The sequence below is a fragment of the Sinocyclocheilus rhinocerous genome, unplaced genomic scaffold, assembly GCF_001515625.1.
Source record: "Sinocyclocheilus rhinocerous isolate Xijiao unplaced genomic scaffold, SAMN03320098_v1.1 scaffold1007, whole genome shotgun sequence".
NCBI classification, from domain to species: domain Eukaryota; kingdom Metazoa; phylum Chordata; class Actinopteri; order Cypriniformes; family Cyprinidae; genus Sinocyclocheilus; species Sinocyclocheilus rhinocerous.
The window spans coordinates 319,958-337,630 of record NW_015631056.1 but is presented as its reverse complement, the minus strand read 5'-3'; the positions used below and the strand labels follow the sequence as shown (position 1 = coordinate 337,630).

Below are 17,673 nucleotides of genomic sequence, written 5' to 3'. Positions count from 1 at the left end.
AGAATTTCAGTGCATCTCTAATTATTGGCGACATCAGAAATGGATATTATATAATAGCTGCTTTTTTGAACATTTTAGCAATTTAAAAATATAAAAAAATGATTTTTTTACACGGCACCCCGGTTGGGAAACACTGACTTATAATACATAATATATTACAATTTTGATAATTTGTTATAAATAATGCTTTTATTAATTACTATTATAAAAAGTACAGATCCCTGAAGAGTCCTGATAATAATTTGGGATGTTATGCATTGACACTGAACAATCTCTTTAAAAAAAAACACTTGCATCATTATTATCGTTGACCCATTTGAAAGCTATGTGGGGATGTTATTTTTTTGCCTAATGTAGTAGCAATTACAAATATATTGAATAACTGAATTTCTTTGATACAGTATATACCTTCTATATGACTTGGGCTGCTTCGACTGACATTGTCTTTTACATGTTGCAGCTGAGTCTAAGATATTTTCCTCACCTTACAATGGTAAGCCAGGTCTAGAAGGTGGGTAGCAGGGTGGTGGCTTGGGACCCGGACCGATAAGCTGCTCTTGTGTGTATCTGACTCTTTGATTATTATGGCAAACTTTATATTTACCTATGGTTACAATGTTTAATCATAGAAATGTTTGATCATATTTGGAGAGCCTTTGATAGCATGTATTGACAGTGTATCAGTCAAGAGTTTTGGGAGTGTTTGTTCAAGTTTGGTATTGATCTCGGTAACTTTTTTCCATTTTTCTTTTGGGATCTGATCAGTTCTGTGTAATGCATGTTCTGTAAGTAAAATGCAGTAAAATGATTTTTCATTTTTTAAGCATGCTCCTTTCTGTCTGTCTCTTGGAATGAAGACAGTCAGCTTCTACATGCCAATCAAAAGTTGTTGATTTTTTTTTTTTAAGATATGCACAAGCTTTTCTCTTTGGGAACATATGTGTCAGCCACATGGACTAAACAACATTGCTGAAAGATGTGCTGTAATGTTGGATTGCTTCAGAATGATATAATGCACCGGGTTCAGTGCAATGTCCTGTAAATTCACTATTATTATCCATAATACTGTAAATATGTACATAATCTTTAAAGATTTCTATTCTGACGCAACCTGTGTTCATACTTTTCATATTTGTATTCTTTCATTTTATTATTATGTGTCTTGTTGTTATGTTTATGGGTACACTGAAAAGCTTTAACACCAAGAAAAACTCCTTGTGTGTTAAATCACACTTGCCAATAAAGCTATTTCTGATGAATAGACTGTATCTCTAATGGATTGAATTGCCTCAGGAACTTTACAGACCCATTTGGTCTCTATAGACTAAAAATAACAAGTGGCAATTTCTTTATATGACATTTTTGTTTGGTCTACTTCATAATTGTCTCTTTTATTAATCTAGTGAAGAGATAAACAGTGGTAGCACGTACAATAGCAGGCATTATGGTTTTTGTTTCTCACATGGATTGGTCTGAACCAGTCCTTCCTGATAGAGCTTCACCAGTGGATTCCAGATCAGAGGACATAGCCGCAATGAAAATCTTAAGTCTGCTTGAATGAGCAGCATTAGACTGTAGCTACTTATAAGTCACAGTGCAAAGCGAGGGAGATGGTCATTGTAAATGACTTTTCTGTTATTACATGGTTGACTGAGCTCCCAGTGTGTGAATCTATATTTGGGTTTCCATGTGTACATTTGTGTGTATGCAAAGACAAATTTAGGTGGCAGTAGTGAAAACAGATAAATGGTATCTGTGATGTTTGTTTGCCTCTAACTGTGTGTGTATTGTGTGTTTAAAGCGATTAAGTATGATCCAGTTAAAGAAGAGCGTTACCTGCAGGAGGCCAAACAGAAGGAGCTTCAGCGCATTGAAGAAAACCTGCAGCTGGTTGCACGCAGAGGTGAGGAACCACTTGTCTGTTTGTATGTGCAGGACGGAATAATTTCTTGACCTAGTTCATAGTCAATTTTTGCATTAAAATTCTCTTCTTATGCTCTCTGTACAATTCATATGCAGCTATTGGAAGTGTTACTTTATTAACGGATGTTCATCATTTCATTCAATCCCATCCATTCATACCATAATCAGTCTGTTTCAACTTCATTCATCATTCATTGCTTCATTTAATTGAGGTTGCACATTAAATCTGCATTGTATCAGTTTATTGCCTCAGCCGGTGTTGCATATTTAATTGTTTCTGCCTGTTTTAGGGTTTAGATCCTTTTCTAGCACTAACTTAAAAGGATAGCAGTATAATATGGCAAATATTTAAACCTTTAAGAGCACTTTCTCTTTAACAGGGCATGTGAAGTGAGTTGCTGTGTGCGTGTAACAATATTAAAGCTGTGTGGGAGAAAACCCACACTGAAAAAAAACAATGAAAAATGAGACCACACAAACACTCTTGGAGTTTTTCAGGAACTGTCTGACCTGCATCCCAGAGGTCCCTATTATTAGGAGCACTTCTTCTTAATTGAAACTGTATTTTTTCTATAGCAGATTCCAAAATAAATATTTACATTTACATTTAGTCATTTAGCAGACGCTTTTATCCAAAGCGACTTACAAATGAGGACAATGGAAGCAATCAAAATCAACAAAAGAGCAATGATATGCACGTGCTATAACAAGTCTCAGTTAGCTTAATGCAGTACAAGTAGCAAGTTTTTTTTAAATCATATAATAAATAAAAAGAAAACAGATAGAATAGAAAAAGAATAGAGCAAGCTAGTGTTAAGAGGCCTTTTTTACTTTTTTATTTATCCATCATTTATACTGAACGTTATATTGTTATGATGTTCAAGTAAAACTGTTCAAAAGTTTGGTGTCAGCAAGTTTTTTATTTAATGTTAAAGAAATTAACTTTTATTCAGCAAGGATGCATTAAATTGATCAAAAGTGGCAGTAAAGACATTTGTAATGTTATAAAAAAAAGTTGTTTTTCAAATAAATTGTGTTCTTTTGAACTTGAACTTGAACTTTGAATCCTGAAAAAAAGTGCCTTGATTTCCACAAAAAATTTAAGCAGCGCAACAGTTTTCAACATAAAAACTATTATCTTTCTAAAACAGCAAATCAGCATATTAGCATGATTTCTATAGGATCATGTGACACTGAAGACTGGAGAAATGGCTGCTGAAAATTCAGCTTTGCCATCAGGAATAAATTACATTTTAAAATATATTAAAATAAAGAACAGTTATTCTAAATTGTAATATTTAATTTAAATTAATTTAATTGTAATATTTTAAATAGATTAATCTATCAATGGCCACAGGATGAAAATAATTTCAAAATATCAATTTAAATATTGGTGCATCCCCACATTAACTCCTATATTTATTCATTTATCAACCCATCCATCCATTCATCCATACATTCAGATCTCTATCCCTAACAGCTGTGTGTGTTTGCTTTGTGCTGCATCTGATGGACGGCAGGCTCTCACGCTGGAGAGTTTGTGTTTAGTCTGGAGAGTTATGTGTATAAGAATCCACCACAGGGTATGTACAGACCCATTCCTATAGCAGGCTAGTCCTACGCCCGTCTCAAAGAGACTTTTTATTTGAAAGTGTGCATTGAGGGTGTATATGTGTAGACATTTTTTTTCTTCCTCACTACTTGGTGTGCTTTGGTGCAGTTTTATGTTTGTTTAATCCAAGTGCGTGTGTTTATTGCTGCGCTATGGTTCTTTTCTACCTCACCAACTTTTTTCTCTCTCCCAATGCTGCTGCGCTCTGTAAGACAAAGGACGTAAACTTAAAAAACATAAAAAACCATTTAGGAGATCTAAAAAGTATGAACATAAAGCAGGTGGGTGGCCCGGGGCGACTGTGATCGACTATGATCGTGGCAAATATGAGCAAATATTTTAAATAGTTTTATTCTGTTTGTTGGAGTAAATATGTTTGCATAAGCATTAGATTGTTTAAGGCATTAGAATGACAAATGGGATGGAGTTACAATAAACCCTTTATGTTTACTATTGTTTTTAATCTCAGAGAAGCCCCAGGAAGAAAAGAAGGACACGTTTGCTGAGAAACTGGCTACACAAGTTATCAAAAACCTCCAGGTCAAAATCACCAGCATTCACATCAGATATGAGGATGATGTAAGTGTTGACTCTCCATACATTTCAGCTCTTCAGTTATGTGTATTTTTGAATGTATATGTCGCATGTTAATGAAGATGTGGCTTTTATTTTATTTATGTAATTAGATTATATGTTTTCATTTTCCATCTGTGCTTCAGGTGTCAGATCCACAAAGACCTCTTGCTATGGGCATGACTCTTTCAGAACTCAGTCTACAGGTGCTCTCTCAAAACACATTCATATAAATGTCACAAAGTGAAGATCACTTGCAAGAACAATTCATATGAAATAAGCAGTTCTTATTTGCACACTCTGGTCTTTCCGTACGTCTTCAGTTTTTCTCTCTTATAGACAGCAGATGAGAACTGGAAGACATGCATTCTAAATGAAGCGGCCAAGATCATCTACAAGGTAAACCACAAGAGTATATGTCTTATTTTGTGTAGTAATAACAAGATCTCATAGTACAACTGGGGTTGTGTTTTTAACGTGAGTGTCTATGTGTATCATCTACATAAGCTGGGCCGCCTGGAGTCTTTTTGTGCCTATTGGAACGTGAACAGCTCAATCTTCTACAGAGGCTCATGGGAGGAAATAGTGGTAATGTGCCTTTTTTCTCTAACAGCCAAGCTCTATGGTGGTGTTTAATTAGGATTTTCATAGTAATGATATATTGTTGAAGACTACTATGTTGTCCACAGGCATTGTAAATGGTGCACTATATTAAAAAGTTAAAAAACTGATCTGTCATCATTTACTCACCCTCATGTTGTTTCAAACCAATAAGACTTTTGTTCATATTCGACACAAATTAAGTGATTTTAATGAAGGATTTCTGCGCCGCTGTCCACTACACCCAAAATGTCATGCTTCATAAAGTTCATAAATACATTGTAAAAGTAATCTAAAGGAATCAAGTGGTTTAATCCAAGTCTTCTGAAGAGACATAATTGCTTTATATGATAAATTGATTTAATTTAATTTGAACTTTTATTCACATATAAACATTCATCAACGCATATGCATCAATGCATATAAGAGCACATCAAACTATGGTAATCAGAAGCTCACCTGCACTTGATACACAAGAACCAATCATGTTTGTTCTTGCTCGTCAAGCAAGTACGATTGAGCTTCCATTTACCTTATTTGATGTGCTCAGTGAATGTGCTGATCAATGTTTATATGTGAAAAATATCCCAGTTTTCATTAATAATATCTACATTTGTGTTTCGAAGATGAATGAAAATCTTGAGTTTGGAACAACATGAGGGTGAGTAATTGATGACAGAGTTTACATTTTTGGATGAACTAACTCTTTAGAAGAAGCACAAGAAGGAAGCATAAATTAATTTTGTTCATCCTGTTATGCCCCAAAGATGCAAGGAAACAACCCACCTGCTTCTATTTAAGTGTGAACGTGTGCAGACAAAGTGTGGGAAGATCTGAAGGTGCTTACAGACAATTGGTACAAAATGTTCTTTAGTCAGTGAAAGTGTATTTTGAAAAGCTTGCAATTTAAATTGGTTAGCAGTTACATTGCAATTACTGTAGGTACTAGAAAGAAACATAATAAAACAAATAATAAAAGTTGATAATAAGAGTTGATAAGAGACATAATAAAAGTTTGTATGTATTTAATATTTTATAGCTTAATCACTATACATTTATGATCATATCAGGAACTGATATAGTTTATTATAAACAGCTAAACTGAAAATCTTTGATCTTGTTGACATTAACTCCACAAACGGTTAATCTGTGACTCAGTCTGAAGACTCTTAAGCTTGAGGCATCTGGGTAAATGTTTGACTTATCTCTTATCAAGGCTTGTGACATCCAAGTAATGCAGTAATGGTTGGGTTTGCTTGGCTCCTAGCACTTAATCTCTCTCACACACTTTTAATCTCTCTCTTTATATCTGTTCATCTTTCTTAGTCTCTCAAAGAAGCAACAGAACTTGTTTTTGCAGTTAGCTTAACACAGACTGCCTCAACCAGATAACACAGACATAACTAACTCTGGTCTGCACATGCTCTCTATCTACTGTATCTGTCCAGGCCTGAATGTGCTGCCCAACCGCTATTAAAACCCCTACATTATTAAATAAACATCCACACTGTGATCCTGGTCCTTCTTGATATCTTAAACGAGTCTGCTTTGAGGTTAAATACATACATACATACATGCATAAATAAATAAATAATTAGGTAAATTGGTGTATTTATTATTGAGCAATATATAGAAATACCTGTATCTTAAAATGGGCATGAAATTGGTGTCAATATCTTGCAGATTGTATCTAGTTAGCTAAGCCAAATGGTGTATAGCACTGTGGTTTTTGATGCACATCCCTGTGTTTGAGGGTGTGATCTGCATAATCTTTGTGGGGGATTTTCTTCTTACTGGTCAAGAGGATATACTCACTTTTGTAAGAGGCCTAAGTACACACTGAATAATATTGTGCTGCACAAAGATGAGATCTTTGCTGTCCACCTCATTGTGAGAGGATGGCTTTTTCAGTCACATAAAAATAAGATTTTTTTTTTACCCCTACAACATGCATACCTCCGTGTTGTGTTGTGTATGTAGTAGAGGCCCAAGGTCTGAGACCAGACCACATTAAAAAATCTGGGATTTTTTTGTCTGTTTGATCCTGGAAATAGAATCAGCAAAATTCTTGTTTCATTCATCAAATTACATTTGTTGCAAATTTGTGACAAGCACAAGATCTCTTTGAAGCTTTGGATAATTCTCAAATCATGCTAGATAACACGATCATCAAACTTTTGGAGTTCATGCAGCCCTAGTGTTGCTGTGATTAAAACAAATGGAAACATACTAAATACTCAGAAATTAAAATTTAGAAATAAAGTTTTCAGTTCAACTTTTTTTGTAATGAAAATGAAGGAATTGAAAAAGAAAAGAAGACTCTCAGACATTTGCACCTCACTGTATGTGTTTACATTTTAATATATTGAAAAATATATCTCAAAATCATTTGTGTGTGTGTGTGTGTGTGTGTGTGTGTGTGTGTGTGTGTTTTCAGGACAATCTGAAAGCAGGAATCAGCACAAAAAATGAGGAAACCTCACTGTATGTGTTTACATTTTAATATATTGAAAAATATATCTCAAAATATCATTTGTGTGTGTGTGTGTGTGTGTGTGTGTGTGTGTGTGTGTTTTCAGGACAATCTGAAAGCAGGAATCAGCACAAAAAATGAGGAACTGCAAGACTATCAGTACAGTATGTATTATCTTATCCACAAAAAGATCATGGCTATATTTATTTTTATCTGGCCTGGAGCTGTTTAGTATAGCTATGTTAGTATGTTTTGTTGTTGTGCTCAACAGAAGAGGTACTAAAAGAACAGAAAGAATAGACATGACAAAAAAAGAACAACATGGATGTTGAAAGCCTTAGAAGTAAATACTAAATTGTAAATAGTAAAAAAGTAATAATGATGTATTATCTTTGTATGTTGCAAACCCTTTTGTTTTTTCATAATTTGTTGGGTGTGTGTGTGTGTGTGTGTTAGCTGCCACAGCTTCGATTTCATGTGCAATTTAAACAGGATATGTGATCTCAAACGGCACGCATGACACGCCTCCTTATAGCACACAAACTCCAGTGTAATCACAGTGTGTTTCTACTACAGCCCCATATTTATACTGTCAATAAGAGTGCCGATACAGTTACATTTAACATGCCTTTGAGTGCACTGAGCTTTTGTCAATTAGATATAATGAAAGGATTTTGATAGTTAAAGGATTTATGACCAATTTAGGGTTAACATTATAAATCATGGCATCATTGTTTCTTCATACAGTTTTCAAACCCATATTTGCCTCTGCAAGGATGTGCATCAACCCTAATGCTGAAGTTGAGCTAAAATCACCCAAAGCAAACCTGCACCTTGAGGTTCAGAACATTGCAATTGAGATGACCAAGCCACAGGTATAAGAATATGGCCACCATCATGGGTCTTAAGCATAAACTAGTATTCAAAAGTTTGGGGTTAGTAAGATTTTTGGGTCTTTCTAGTACCTGTCTATGGTAGATCTGTTGGAGTCTATAGACTGCATGGTGAAGAACGGCCCCTACAGAAAGTTTAGGCCTGATGTTCCAGTCCACAGAAACACCAGGCAATGGTAAGTGCATTATGTCTTCATATGATAATGTTTCATATGGCTGGTCGATTGGAGCTTGGTGTTTCTGACATAGCCCTTTTGATTGGTCAGGTGGAAATACAGCATCAACAGTATACTGGAAGTGCATATCAGGCGCTTTAACCAGATGTGGGACTGGAACAACATCAAGAAGCACAGGCACACACTTAAGGCTTACAAAGCTGCATACAAAATCAAACTCACACAGAGTAAAGTCCGAGAAGACGCAGAGAAACAGATCCAGGTATTAAATATAGATGAATAGTTTATCCAGATAACATCAATGCATTTAAATACATTGGGCTATCAGGTTTTGCTCTATTTTGCACAACCAAATTCTAAGAAATTCTGAGTTCCAGTTCATATTTTAGTTTAACTTTGTTAAATTCTTATGCTGATAAAATAATTTATAATGATTTCTTTAAAAGGGTATTACATGTATTATTTTAAAATTAATTATTAGTCTTTCTTAAATTAGTTTGGAAAACAGATCTTTTACTATTTGTTTTACTTTTTTTTTTATTGTGTTTCCCTCAGGAGCTGGAGAAAGTTCTGGATGTGTTCAACATTGTATTGGCCAGACAGCAGGTTCAGATGGAGGTATGACAAAATGACAATAACCTACTCACTGGTGTAAAACTGGTGTTTTAATCTGGTGTAGTAAGTTTACTTTCTCTCTCCACAGGTGGTTCGGTCAGGACAGAAGCTGGTTGCTAAAAAGGCTGCCACTCAGAAACAGAGTGGAGGAGGCTTTTTCAGCAGCTTTTTTGGCAAGAAAGAAGGGAAGAAGAAAGAGGAAGAAGAGGATAAAGAGCCTGAGAGTGAGAGTTTTATCTCTAATAATTTGCTAAGCTGCCTATGAATAAACATGGATGCGCATGAAACAAAAATGCATTTATGTACGTATGTGTTAGCAGGTATTGATTCCATCATAACTCCTGAAGAGAAAACGAAACTCTACACAGCCATTGGCTACAGTGGGAGCTCACATAATCTTGCCTTACCAAAACATGTGAGTGGAAAATATACAACTACTAAACTGTGCAGTCACGGTCACATTTACTGCAAACAAAGTCCAGTCATTTCTGTAGGAATTCAAGCAATCACGAATTTCACCAAGGCCTTGGTTTGACAGTGACTTTTGTGTGAGATGTGCTTCATACATAACTACACTATTGACAATGGACCATTAATGGCCACAAGATTTCACTAATGTGACTGCACTTTAACAAAATATGTTTCACATTGACTAAAGATTTGTAAAATACCTTATTTTAAGCATATCCTAGATATAAACTTACGTTTATGTATATTTGTGCATATGTGCAGTATGTAGCTGTGATCGTCAACTTTAAACTGTTGAGCACCTCAGTAACATTCAGAGAGGAGCCTGGCGTTCCAGAGATCCTCAAAGTGCAAATGATTGACCTCAGTACATCCATCTCACAGAGACCAGGAGCACAGGCCATCAGGTATGTACAGTACACATGCATGCAGGGAAACCCTTAGCACTGGCCAACAAATATGTAAAGTGCTGTATATGCTTCAGTTGTGGGAAATGTGTGTGTTGTGTAGGGTGGAAGCTAAGCTGGAGCACTGGTACGTGACTGGTCTGCAGCAGCAGGAGGAGGTGCCGTCTCTCATAGCGTCGGTTGGAGGCTCTGACTCCTCTCTGCTCAGCGTGCTCTTTGAGCTCAATCCTGAGGACAGCACCGCTGACCAGCTCCTCAGAGTCCACTCACAGCCTGTAGAGATCATCTATGACGCTGTAAGAGACACACAAACACACTGTAGTTATCCCTTGATTTCAGAGAGAGCTATTGGAGTTTTGGACTAAGTGGATTTTGAGTGCAGCTTAAAATTGATAATATCTTTTATGTAATTTAGTTGCACAAATATGGTAGGTTGTGAATTGTCTTGACAGAAATCACATTCATGGGTCTACATTTGGTCAGTCAAATCAAGACTGACAATTCATATAATAATATAATTATATATTATATCATATAATGTATATTATATACAAATATCATATAATAATCTATCTACCTATCATATGTACTTAAGTATGTATTTATATCAACAAAAATAATGGTCCCACTTTATGTTAAGTGGCCTTAACTACTATGTACTTACATCAAAAATAAGTGCAAGGTACTTATTGTGTTCATATTGTATTGCAAAACACTTTTACTGCTATTGAGGTGGGATATGGGTAAGGTTAGGGACAGGTTTGGTGGTTTGGAAAGGTTTAAGGGTGGGTTAAGGTGTAAGGGGTGGGTTAACAGTGTAATTATAAATGTAATTACAGAAATTAATTACAGATGTAATTACATGCAGGTATTTTTAAAATATAAATGCAATGTAAAAACATGTATGTACACAATAAGTGCATTGTACCAAATGATTAATTAAAATGTAAGTAAATTGTAGTTAAGGCCATTTAATATAAAGTGGGACCAAAATAATATATATATATAGTACTTAATTTAATATAATAAAATAATATCATTAATACAGTGAAAAATTTATTAAATCAATTAGCTAGACTAAATATAGTGTAATTATATAAACATGTATTTATTTTATTACACATGTTTGTACTTAATATAAAAAAGCAAAAATTATTACAATGAAAAAAGTTTGAAGTATCCAGATAATTAGATTAAATATAATGCATTTTTTCTTATAATTATGTATTTATTTTGTTCTTAATTTAATACATTAAAATAATATAAGTAATATATTTAAAAAAATCTAATATAGAACATTTAATATGTATATATTTAGACACTAAAAATAACGCCAAAATAATTAATGTACTGTTCGCTTGTTTGTTTTGTAGCTGACTGTCATCAGCATCACAGAATTCTTTAAGATGGGGAAAGGAGTTGATCTGGAGGTCATCACCTCAGCAACACTCAGCAAACTTGAGGAGATCAAAGAGAAGACAGCCAGTGGTAACTGTCTCCTCATTTCACTTCATCTCCACAGAGATACGGTCACAGTAAGAAAGCGTATGTCAGTAGTCATCTATAACTCTTTGCCTGCGTCTTTATCTGAACCCAGGCTTGTCGCACGTTATTGAGACACGTAAGGTGCTGGACTTGAGGATCGATCTAAAACCCTCCTACCTGCTGCTGCCCAAGTCTGGATTCTATGATGGCAAATCAGACCTCATGATCATTGATTTTGGTTATCTGCAGGTGAGAGAGGAAAGTAAAACGTAAAAGTAAAACGTATCGATAATGTCTGACTGTAAATATATGTGTGTGCATGTAGTTGAACAGCGTAGACCAGGGAAGCCATCAGCAGGTATCTGCCAGTTTCTCATCACTAGAGGAAATCATGGACAGAGCATATGAAAGATATTCCTTGGAGCTCCGCAGTGTCCAGATACTCTACAGCAAATCAGGTAAACACAGTGCAACACAGGGAAGAAACTAAACTGCCTGCACAAACTACTTTATTCACCCCTTTTTAACGGTGGCTCTTTTTGAAGGAGAGAAATGGGAAAATGCTCGTCTTAAAGGCGTCTCCCATCAGCACATCCTGCAGCCGATGGACTTCACACTTCAACTCGCTAAATGTATGGTGGATAAAGATTCCCGTATGCCCAGGTTAGCGCTTGCTTTCTATTGCATCCCTCTCTTAATCCTAATACATGCACTAAAGTCTGTTCATTTCCAGGTTCAAAGTATCAGGGGAGCTGCCGTTACTTCATGTGAAGATTTCTGATCAGAAGATCCAGGGTGTTCTGGAGCTGGTGGACAGTATTCCTCTCCCTCAGTCTACCTCATCTCCCCCTAGCACCCCCACAGAAAAGGTCAGAAAACACAAAGATACTCTTCAAATGAAAAAACACAGTCTATCTGTATTAGCTGATGTGTTGCTTCCTCTCACACTTAATAAGTCATTACTCATGAATGACACGGGTATTTGGTTCTATTGTCATTGCTGTTGTTTTTTTGAAAGCCATGAGTATTTCAAGCCTGTAAAACTAATCGCAGTGTACTTATTGCTTTCATAGTCATGTGCTAAGTCTGAAATGCTGCTTGCTTTTATAGTTAGTTCCTGAAGTTGCTCTGTGAGCATGACAGTGCAGCTTCAGTCTCCACAGATTACACAGCTCAGGAAAGACATTATCCACTGTCTCTCTACCCAATGAGCCCTGTGCTGTATCTTATTAGTGAACTTGCTGCCTCAACAAACAAGAAAAAGCCCTTACTAGTTTACTTTGCGAAGCAAATGTTGAAGGGTGTTCTTGATATCATCACCTAGAACAGTGGTTCTCAAACCTCTCCATGAAGTACCCCCAGCACTGCACATTTTGTATGTCTCCCTATATCTGACACCCCCACTTCAGGTCTTGCAGTCTTCACTAAGGAGCTGATGAATTGAATCAGGTGTGATAGATGAGGGAGACATACAAAATGTGCAGGGCTGGGGGTACTCCAGGACTGGTTTGAGAACCACTGACCTAGAACATTAAAAAAAACCGAGTGTCTATTTACACTAGGTGCAAATAGCCCACCTTATTGGCAGAGGCTATTTACACTAGCTCCACCCACCAATGTCTGGTTGGCGTTGACAACATTACAAAAGATGTGCATTGAACAAAAGGCTCAGTGGCGTAGGGTGTAAAGTGCATGGCGGAATCTTTTGACACGATCGACCCGAGTTCGAATCCGCCTGTTGCCGAATTCATTCTTCTCTCTTTAACCATCACATATCAGATCGGAAAGACATTTATTTTAAATAAAAATGAAGGAAATGTTTAAAAATGGAAATAAAGTGCCTCGCGGGTATTTAATAAAAAAGTGTTTATCGGGTAGGTTTAGGGGTTGGTGTAGGGAGGGCTTTATTGTCCCAATATAAGGCGGCATCCATTTAGTAATTTTAAGAAATATGATAATTTACACTCAATATGTTATTACTGCATACTGTTTTGTAATGTACTACAATAATGAGGTGCAAATATCTGCCATTTTTGTACTAACTGTAAACATCATCTACTATTTGCACTTATTGCAAAGAAAATGCTATTTTTATAGTGTAAATTTAAAGTGTAAATAAATTATTTTTATAGTGTAAATAGAATCTATCATTATTTGCACTTAGTGTAAATAGCATATCGCTAATAAAATAATGCTATTTTCATTTAGTGTAAATAGAATCCAGAGAAATAGATTTTTTAAAGAAAATTATTTTATGAATACTTGAATACTATTAAAAATGACATATGTAATGTTAAAAAATATATATCTGTTTGAAATAAATGCTGTTCTTTTGCACTTTCTGTTCACCAAAGAATCCTTAAAAATGTATATATCATGGTTTCCACAAAAACATGATCATTGATAATAATAAGAAATCTTTCTTGGCACTACATCAGAATGATTATTAGAGTATCAGATTATTATGATTATTAGAATGCTTTCTGAAGGATCATGTGATTACTGAAGACTGGAATAATGGCTGCTGAAAATTCAGCTTTGCCATCAGGAATGTAATATATTTTAAAATGTATTAAAACAGAAAACCATTATTTAAATTGTAATAATATTTTAATATTATTACTGTTTTTACTGTATTTTTTATCAAATAAATGCAGCCTTTCATAGCATAATGGACGTCTTTCAAAAACATTTAAAAAATCTTACCAACCCCAAACTTTTGACCAGTAGTGTAAATTTGTAGTTAAAGAAAATAGTTCAAAGTATAGTAGAAACTTTTTTTCTTACAAAAATGTTACCTGTTGACTACAACGGGTAATGTTGACTGCAGTGCGACCAATTCTAAATAATTCTAACCAGTAAGACAGTAGTATAATCAGCTTCCTTTAACACATTTTTCCATGTTTAAATCAATTATACAGATTTTCATTTTTTCTCAATATTGCCACAAAAACATTTAATGTTGGTTGAGAGTGTGAGCTTTCTGCATATGTACAGGAAGTAAACAGAGAAAATGACATTTCCTGTTGTTTGTATAATAATGATGATATTCCTCTGAAGGTATTGGGGATGCCGCTGTCTGATGCCAGGCCAAAGGTCTTGGGTTTAGACCCCACAGTTTTGTCCTATACTGTTGAGTCAGGTCAGAATTCATCTGGACGCTCACACTTGCTTTCAGATAAAAAAAAATCTTAAATGAATACCACACAAGTATTTTGTTTTTAATTGACTCTATTCATATAATTATACACATTTTCTCGCTGTTTATGTATGCACACCTTTTCTGTTCAGACTCTGATGAAGACACCAGTGAGAAGTCTGCAGATGAAGACTCTCTCAAATCAACCTTAGAGGAACTGACCGAAGTGCAGTTTCAGTTTGAAGTCAAAGCGGTACGTTCTTCTGCATCCCTTGACACACCCATTTGTCATCAGTGGGTGCAAGATCCCCATATTTCATAAAAAAAAATCATTCAGGAGTCCATCAGTTGATGACAATTATTTTGTGTATGATTTCCTGTTCATGTTTGTGTTGACCATTGTGTGTTTCAGTGTGAAGTGATGTGTATGTGTCTATATATATGTGTGTGTGTGTGTGTGTGTGTGTAGGTGTTGTTGGAGCTTACGAGGCAGGCCGCTCAGGAGGATGTCATATTGGCTCTTAATGTGTCTCAACTGGGTGCGGAGGGCAAGATGCGAACCTTCGATCTCACAGTAACATCTTACTTGCGCAAGATCAGCCTGGACTACTGCGAGATAAAAGGTACAGGCCCACACACAAAGTTTGACCAAGGTTTTGTTGTTTGAAGTACTTCATGTTGTTTCAGGGATGCCATTCTTGTGTGTATGTGTTTCAGATGCACAAAATCAGCCACTTCATCTAATTACCTCTTCAGACAAGCATGGCTCTGATCTATTGAAAGTGGAGTACATCAAAGTAAACACGAGCATTTCGCTTATCAAATACTCTATAAAGGACTCTCTTAAATGGGTTGTTTTAGCTGAGTGGTTTAATTTGTGCTGGTCTGCGTGGCTTTTTTGTGTCGTTTAGGCTGATGTCAATGGACCCAGCTTCCACACCTTATTTAATAATACAGAACAGACACTGAAGGTATGTTTAAGTTTACAGTTCCATATAATTGAATGCCATTAATCCTAGCATTTGTTTCTATATTTGTTTGCTAATTTGTTTAATGTATTTATTCATTTAATATATATTTATTCATTTATTCATTGAATTATTCTACTATTTTTTAAATACAGAATGCCATATTTTTGGTAAAATAAATGTGAATTTTTTTTTGGTAGAAATATTTATAAAAAAAAAAAATATATATTTATATATACACACACACACACACACAAATATGTTACATTATTACACATTATTACATTATTATTTTTATATTCAGAAACAAAAATAAAAAAATTGTTTCATTTAATTTACTTTATTTCACAGGTGGAGTTTTCCTCACTAGACTTCCTGCTGCACACTAAAGCTTTGCTGTCTACCATCAACTACATGAATTCAGCAATACCACAAGACCTCACAGCTTCTAAAGACAGAGAAACCCAGAGACAAGCTGCGAGAGCAGCAGCAGGGAAGACAGGTGCGAACAACATTACACATTTTACACATTTTATATTGAAAAGGTGTGAAAACAAATGTGTTTTGATTGTTGTCAAATTGTTAGGTAGACCCTAATTATTGCTCATGCATCCATGTTGTCTCTGTCTCCGCTTTGTAGGTTTTTTCATGGGTAACAAATTTTTTTCTTGACCTTTGCACTGGTCTTGACATGCCATGTACTAACAGGGGTCTGAAACAGTATCTGCTTTGCTTGTGTTAAAGCATGTTGCAGACAGTACTGTTTTCAGATATGTCACTTTATGTCTTGTTTGAGTGTTTTAACTGGAGTGTCTATGTTTTGTTAGTGTCTAAGGGTTCGAAGGACTCTGGTGTTGTAAACTTTAAGCTGTCTGCCGTACTCGGCTCTTTCAGAGTGGCTGTTTGCGATGACAGAAGCAACATTGCTGACATCCGGGTTCAAGGTAGAAAAAACTAAAGTGTCTGTCCTTAAAAGTCAGCATACCTTAAAATGATCACACTCTGTTATATATTAATTTTCTGCAAGTTAACCAAACATGTTTCTTTCATTTATGTCAGGCATCGATGCATCTGTGGTGGTCCAGGCCAAAGAAACAGATGTTTTTGCCCGTCTGCGTGACATTGTGGTTCTTGATGTGGACCCTAAGACCATCCATAAGAATGTGAGAGATCAGTTATATTGTTTTTGGCAGGTTTGCAGATGGCAGGTTTTTGTGCTCAGTCCTATTTTTGTGAATACTACCAGGCGGTGTCAATCGTCGGAGAAGAGGTGTTCAGCTTCAAGATGACCTTGTATCCCGGGGCCACTGAAGGTGAAGGCTACACTGACACCTCCAAAGTGGATGGGAGCGTTATCCTGAGACTTGGCTGTATCCAGATCGTCTACCTGCACAAGTTCCTTATGTCTTTATTGGTAAGAATTCATGTAAATCCACTTACCTTTCATATCGGATCTGCTTTCATATTCTGTCTGTATTACTCAGTCATTTAAAATTTATACCCATAGATAAAAGTCACTTATTGGTAATTGCAAAACAAACAGGGACGGAGTTCCTGAAAACCAGTATTAGTGTCTGTATTTTCGTTTGTATTTTGTCTGGATGATTATGTCTCTCCCTTTTTCTTTTTTTTTTTTTTGTTCCAGCATCTTTTCCCCCCCTCATAGTTTTCGATAACTGTGTCTTCCTCTTTTCAGGACTCTTTTAGCTATCAGTACCCCTCTGCTGATGAGGTACAGGCTTGGGCATGCAGCATTAAAGTCTTTTGCTTTGCAGCTTATCTTCAAATGCACCTCTGCACACAATGAAATATGTCTTCACCTCATTAAACTCTACTGGATTTTTTGTACACACAGTTAAACCTTTCATTTTCAAGTAAGATGGAAACATTAATCCAGGTTAACAACATTCACAGCGATGTTTATGAGACTGCCTTTGTTTTATTTCTAGTGCAGTGGTTCTTAAACAGGGATAAACCCACTAGGGACCTCAGCAAACCTCTAATATTTTTTTTCTTATTTAAAAAGAAACCATCATATCCTCCTAACTACCAGGAAAAAACAGTTTTGTGAATTTAGTATTTTGTCATGTCATTACATTGTTTAGAGCATAAGAAAAAATTTGAAAAATGATATTTTATTCATATGTTATGCCATGTCCTCTGTAGAAGACATTGGAACTTTAAAAAGTCCTGTTTTTTAAGATATAAAAAGACATGAATAGACATGAAAAGGCAAAAACAGTGGGATTTTTGTTTTAATCACAAATCAATTTTCATTTTTTTATACCAAACTTTATATAAATACGATTCTCAACTATGTTATGAAAGATATTTTTAAAAA

The 17,673-nt window shown here is 35.5% G+C and overlaps 1 protein-coding gene across 5 annotated transcripts in view; it reads left to right on the top strand.

The window, feature by feature from the left end:
• Window positions 1–17,673, top strand: part of LOC107741405 (vacuolar protein sorting-associated protein 13C-like) — a 51,428-nt gene that overhangs the window by 4,000 nt on the left and 29,755 nt on the right. The window contains exons 5-36 of one of the 5 annotated variants that reach the window (XM_016554124.1): window positions 1,802–1,903; window positions 3,444–3,506; window positions 3,748–3,816; window positions 4,005–4,114; window positions 4,255–4,314; window positions 4,448–4,507; window positions 4,616–4,696; window positions 7,288–7,345; window positions 7,929–8,056; window positions 8,144–8,250; window positions 8,341–8,512; window positions 8,806–8,868; window positions 8,954–9,089; window positions 9,186–9,280; window positions 9,598–9,740; window positions 9,844–10,036; window positions 11,114–11,228; window positions 11,338–11,474; window positions 11,551–11,683; window positions 11,771–11,888; window positions 11,959–12,094; window positions 14,286–14,367; window positions 14,517–14,617; window positions 14,834–14,987; window positions 15,082–15,161; window positions 15,276–15,335; window positions 15,684–15,834; window positions 15,973–15,984; window positions 16,160–16,276; window positions 16,392–16,495; window positions 16,579–16,746; window positions 17,029–17,064. In XM_016554124.1, the coding sequence (XP_016409610.1) occupies window positions 1,802–1,903; window positions 3,444–3,506; window positions 3,748–3,816; window positions 4,005–4,114; window positions 4,255–4,314; window positions 4,448–4,507; window positions 4,616–4,696; window positions 7,288–7,345; window positions 7,929–8,056; window positions 8,144–8,250; window positions 8,341–8,512; window positions 8,806–8,868; window positions 8,954–9,089; window positions 9,186–9,280; window positions 9,598–9,740; window positions 9,844–10,036; window positions 11,114–11,228; window positions 11,338–11,474; window positions 11,551–11,683; window positions 11,771–11,888; window positions 11,959–12,094; window positions 14,286–14,367; window positions 14,517–14,617; window positions 14,834–14,987; window positions 15,082–15,161; window positions 15,276–15,335; window positions 15,684–15,834; window positions 15,973–15,984; window positions 16,160–16,276; window positions 16,392–16,495; window positions 16,579–16,746; window positions 17,029–17,064 (3,344 nt within the window). Of the gene's footprint in view, window positions 1–1,801; window positions 1,904–3,443; window positions 3,507–3,747; window positions 3,817–4,004; window positions 4,115–4,254; window positions 4,315–4,447; window positions 4,508–4,615; window positions 4,697–7,287; window positions 7,346–7,928; window positions 8,057–8,143; window positions 8,251–8,340; window positions 8,513–8,805; window positions 8,869–8,953; window positions 9,090–9,182; window positions 9,281–9,597; window positions 9,741–9,843; window positions 10,037–11,113; window positions 11,229–11,337; window positions 11,475–11,550; window positions 11,684–11,770; window positions 11,889–11,958; window positions 12,095–14,285; window positions 14,368–14,516; window positions 14,618–14,833; window positions 14,988–15,081; window positions 15,162–15,275; window positions 15,336–15,683; window positions 15,835–15,972; window positions 15,985–16,159; window positions 16,277–16,391; window positions 16,496–16,578; window positions 16,747–17,028; window positions 17,065–17,673 lie in introns of all 5 variants that reach the window. The other 4 variants (XM_016554126.1, XM_016554125.1, XM_016554128.1 and 1 more) reach the window with 4 other exon arrangements.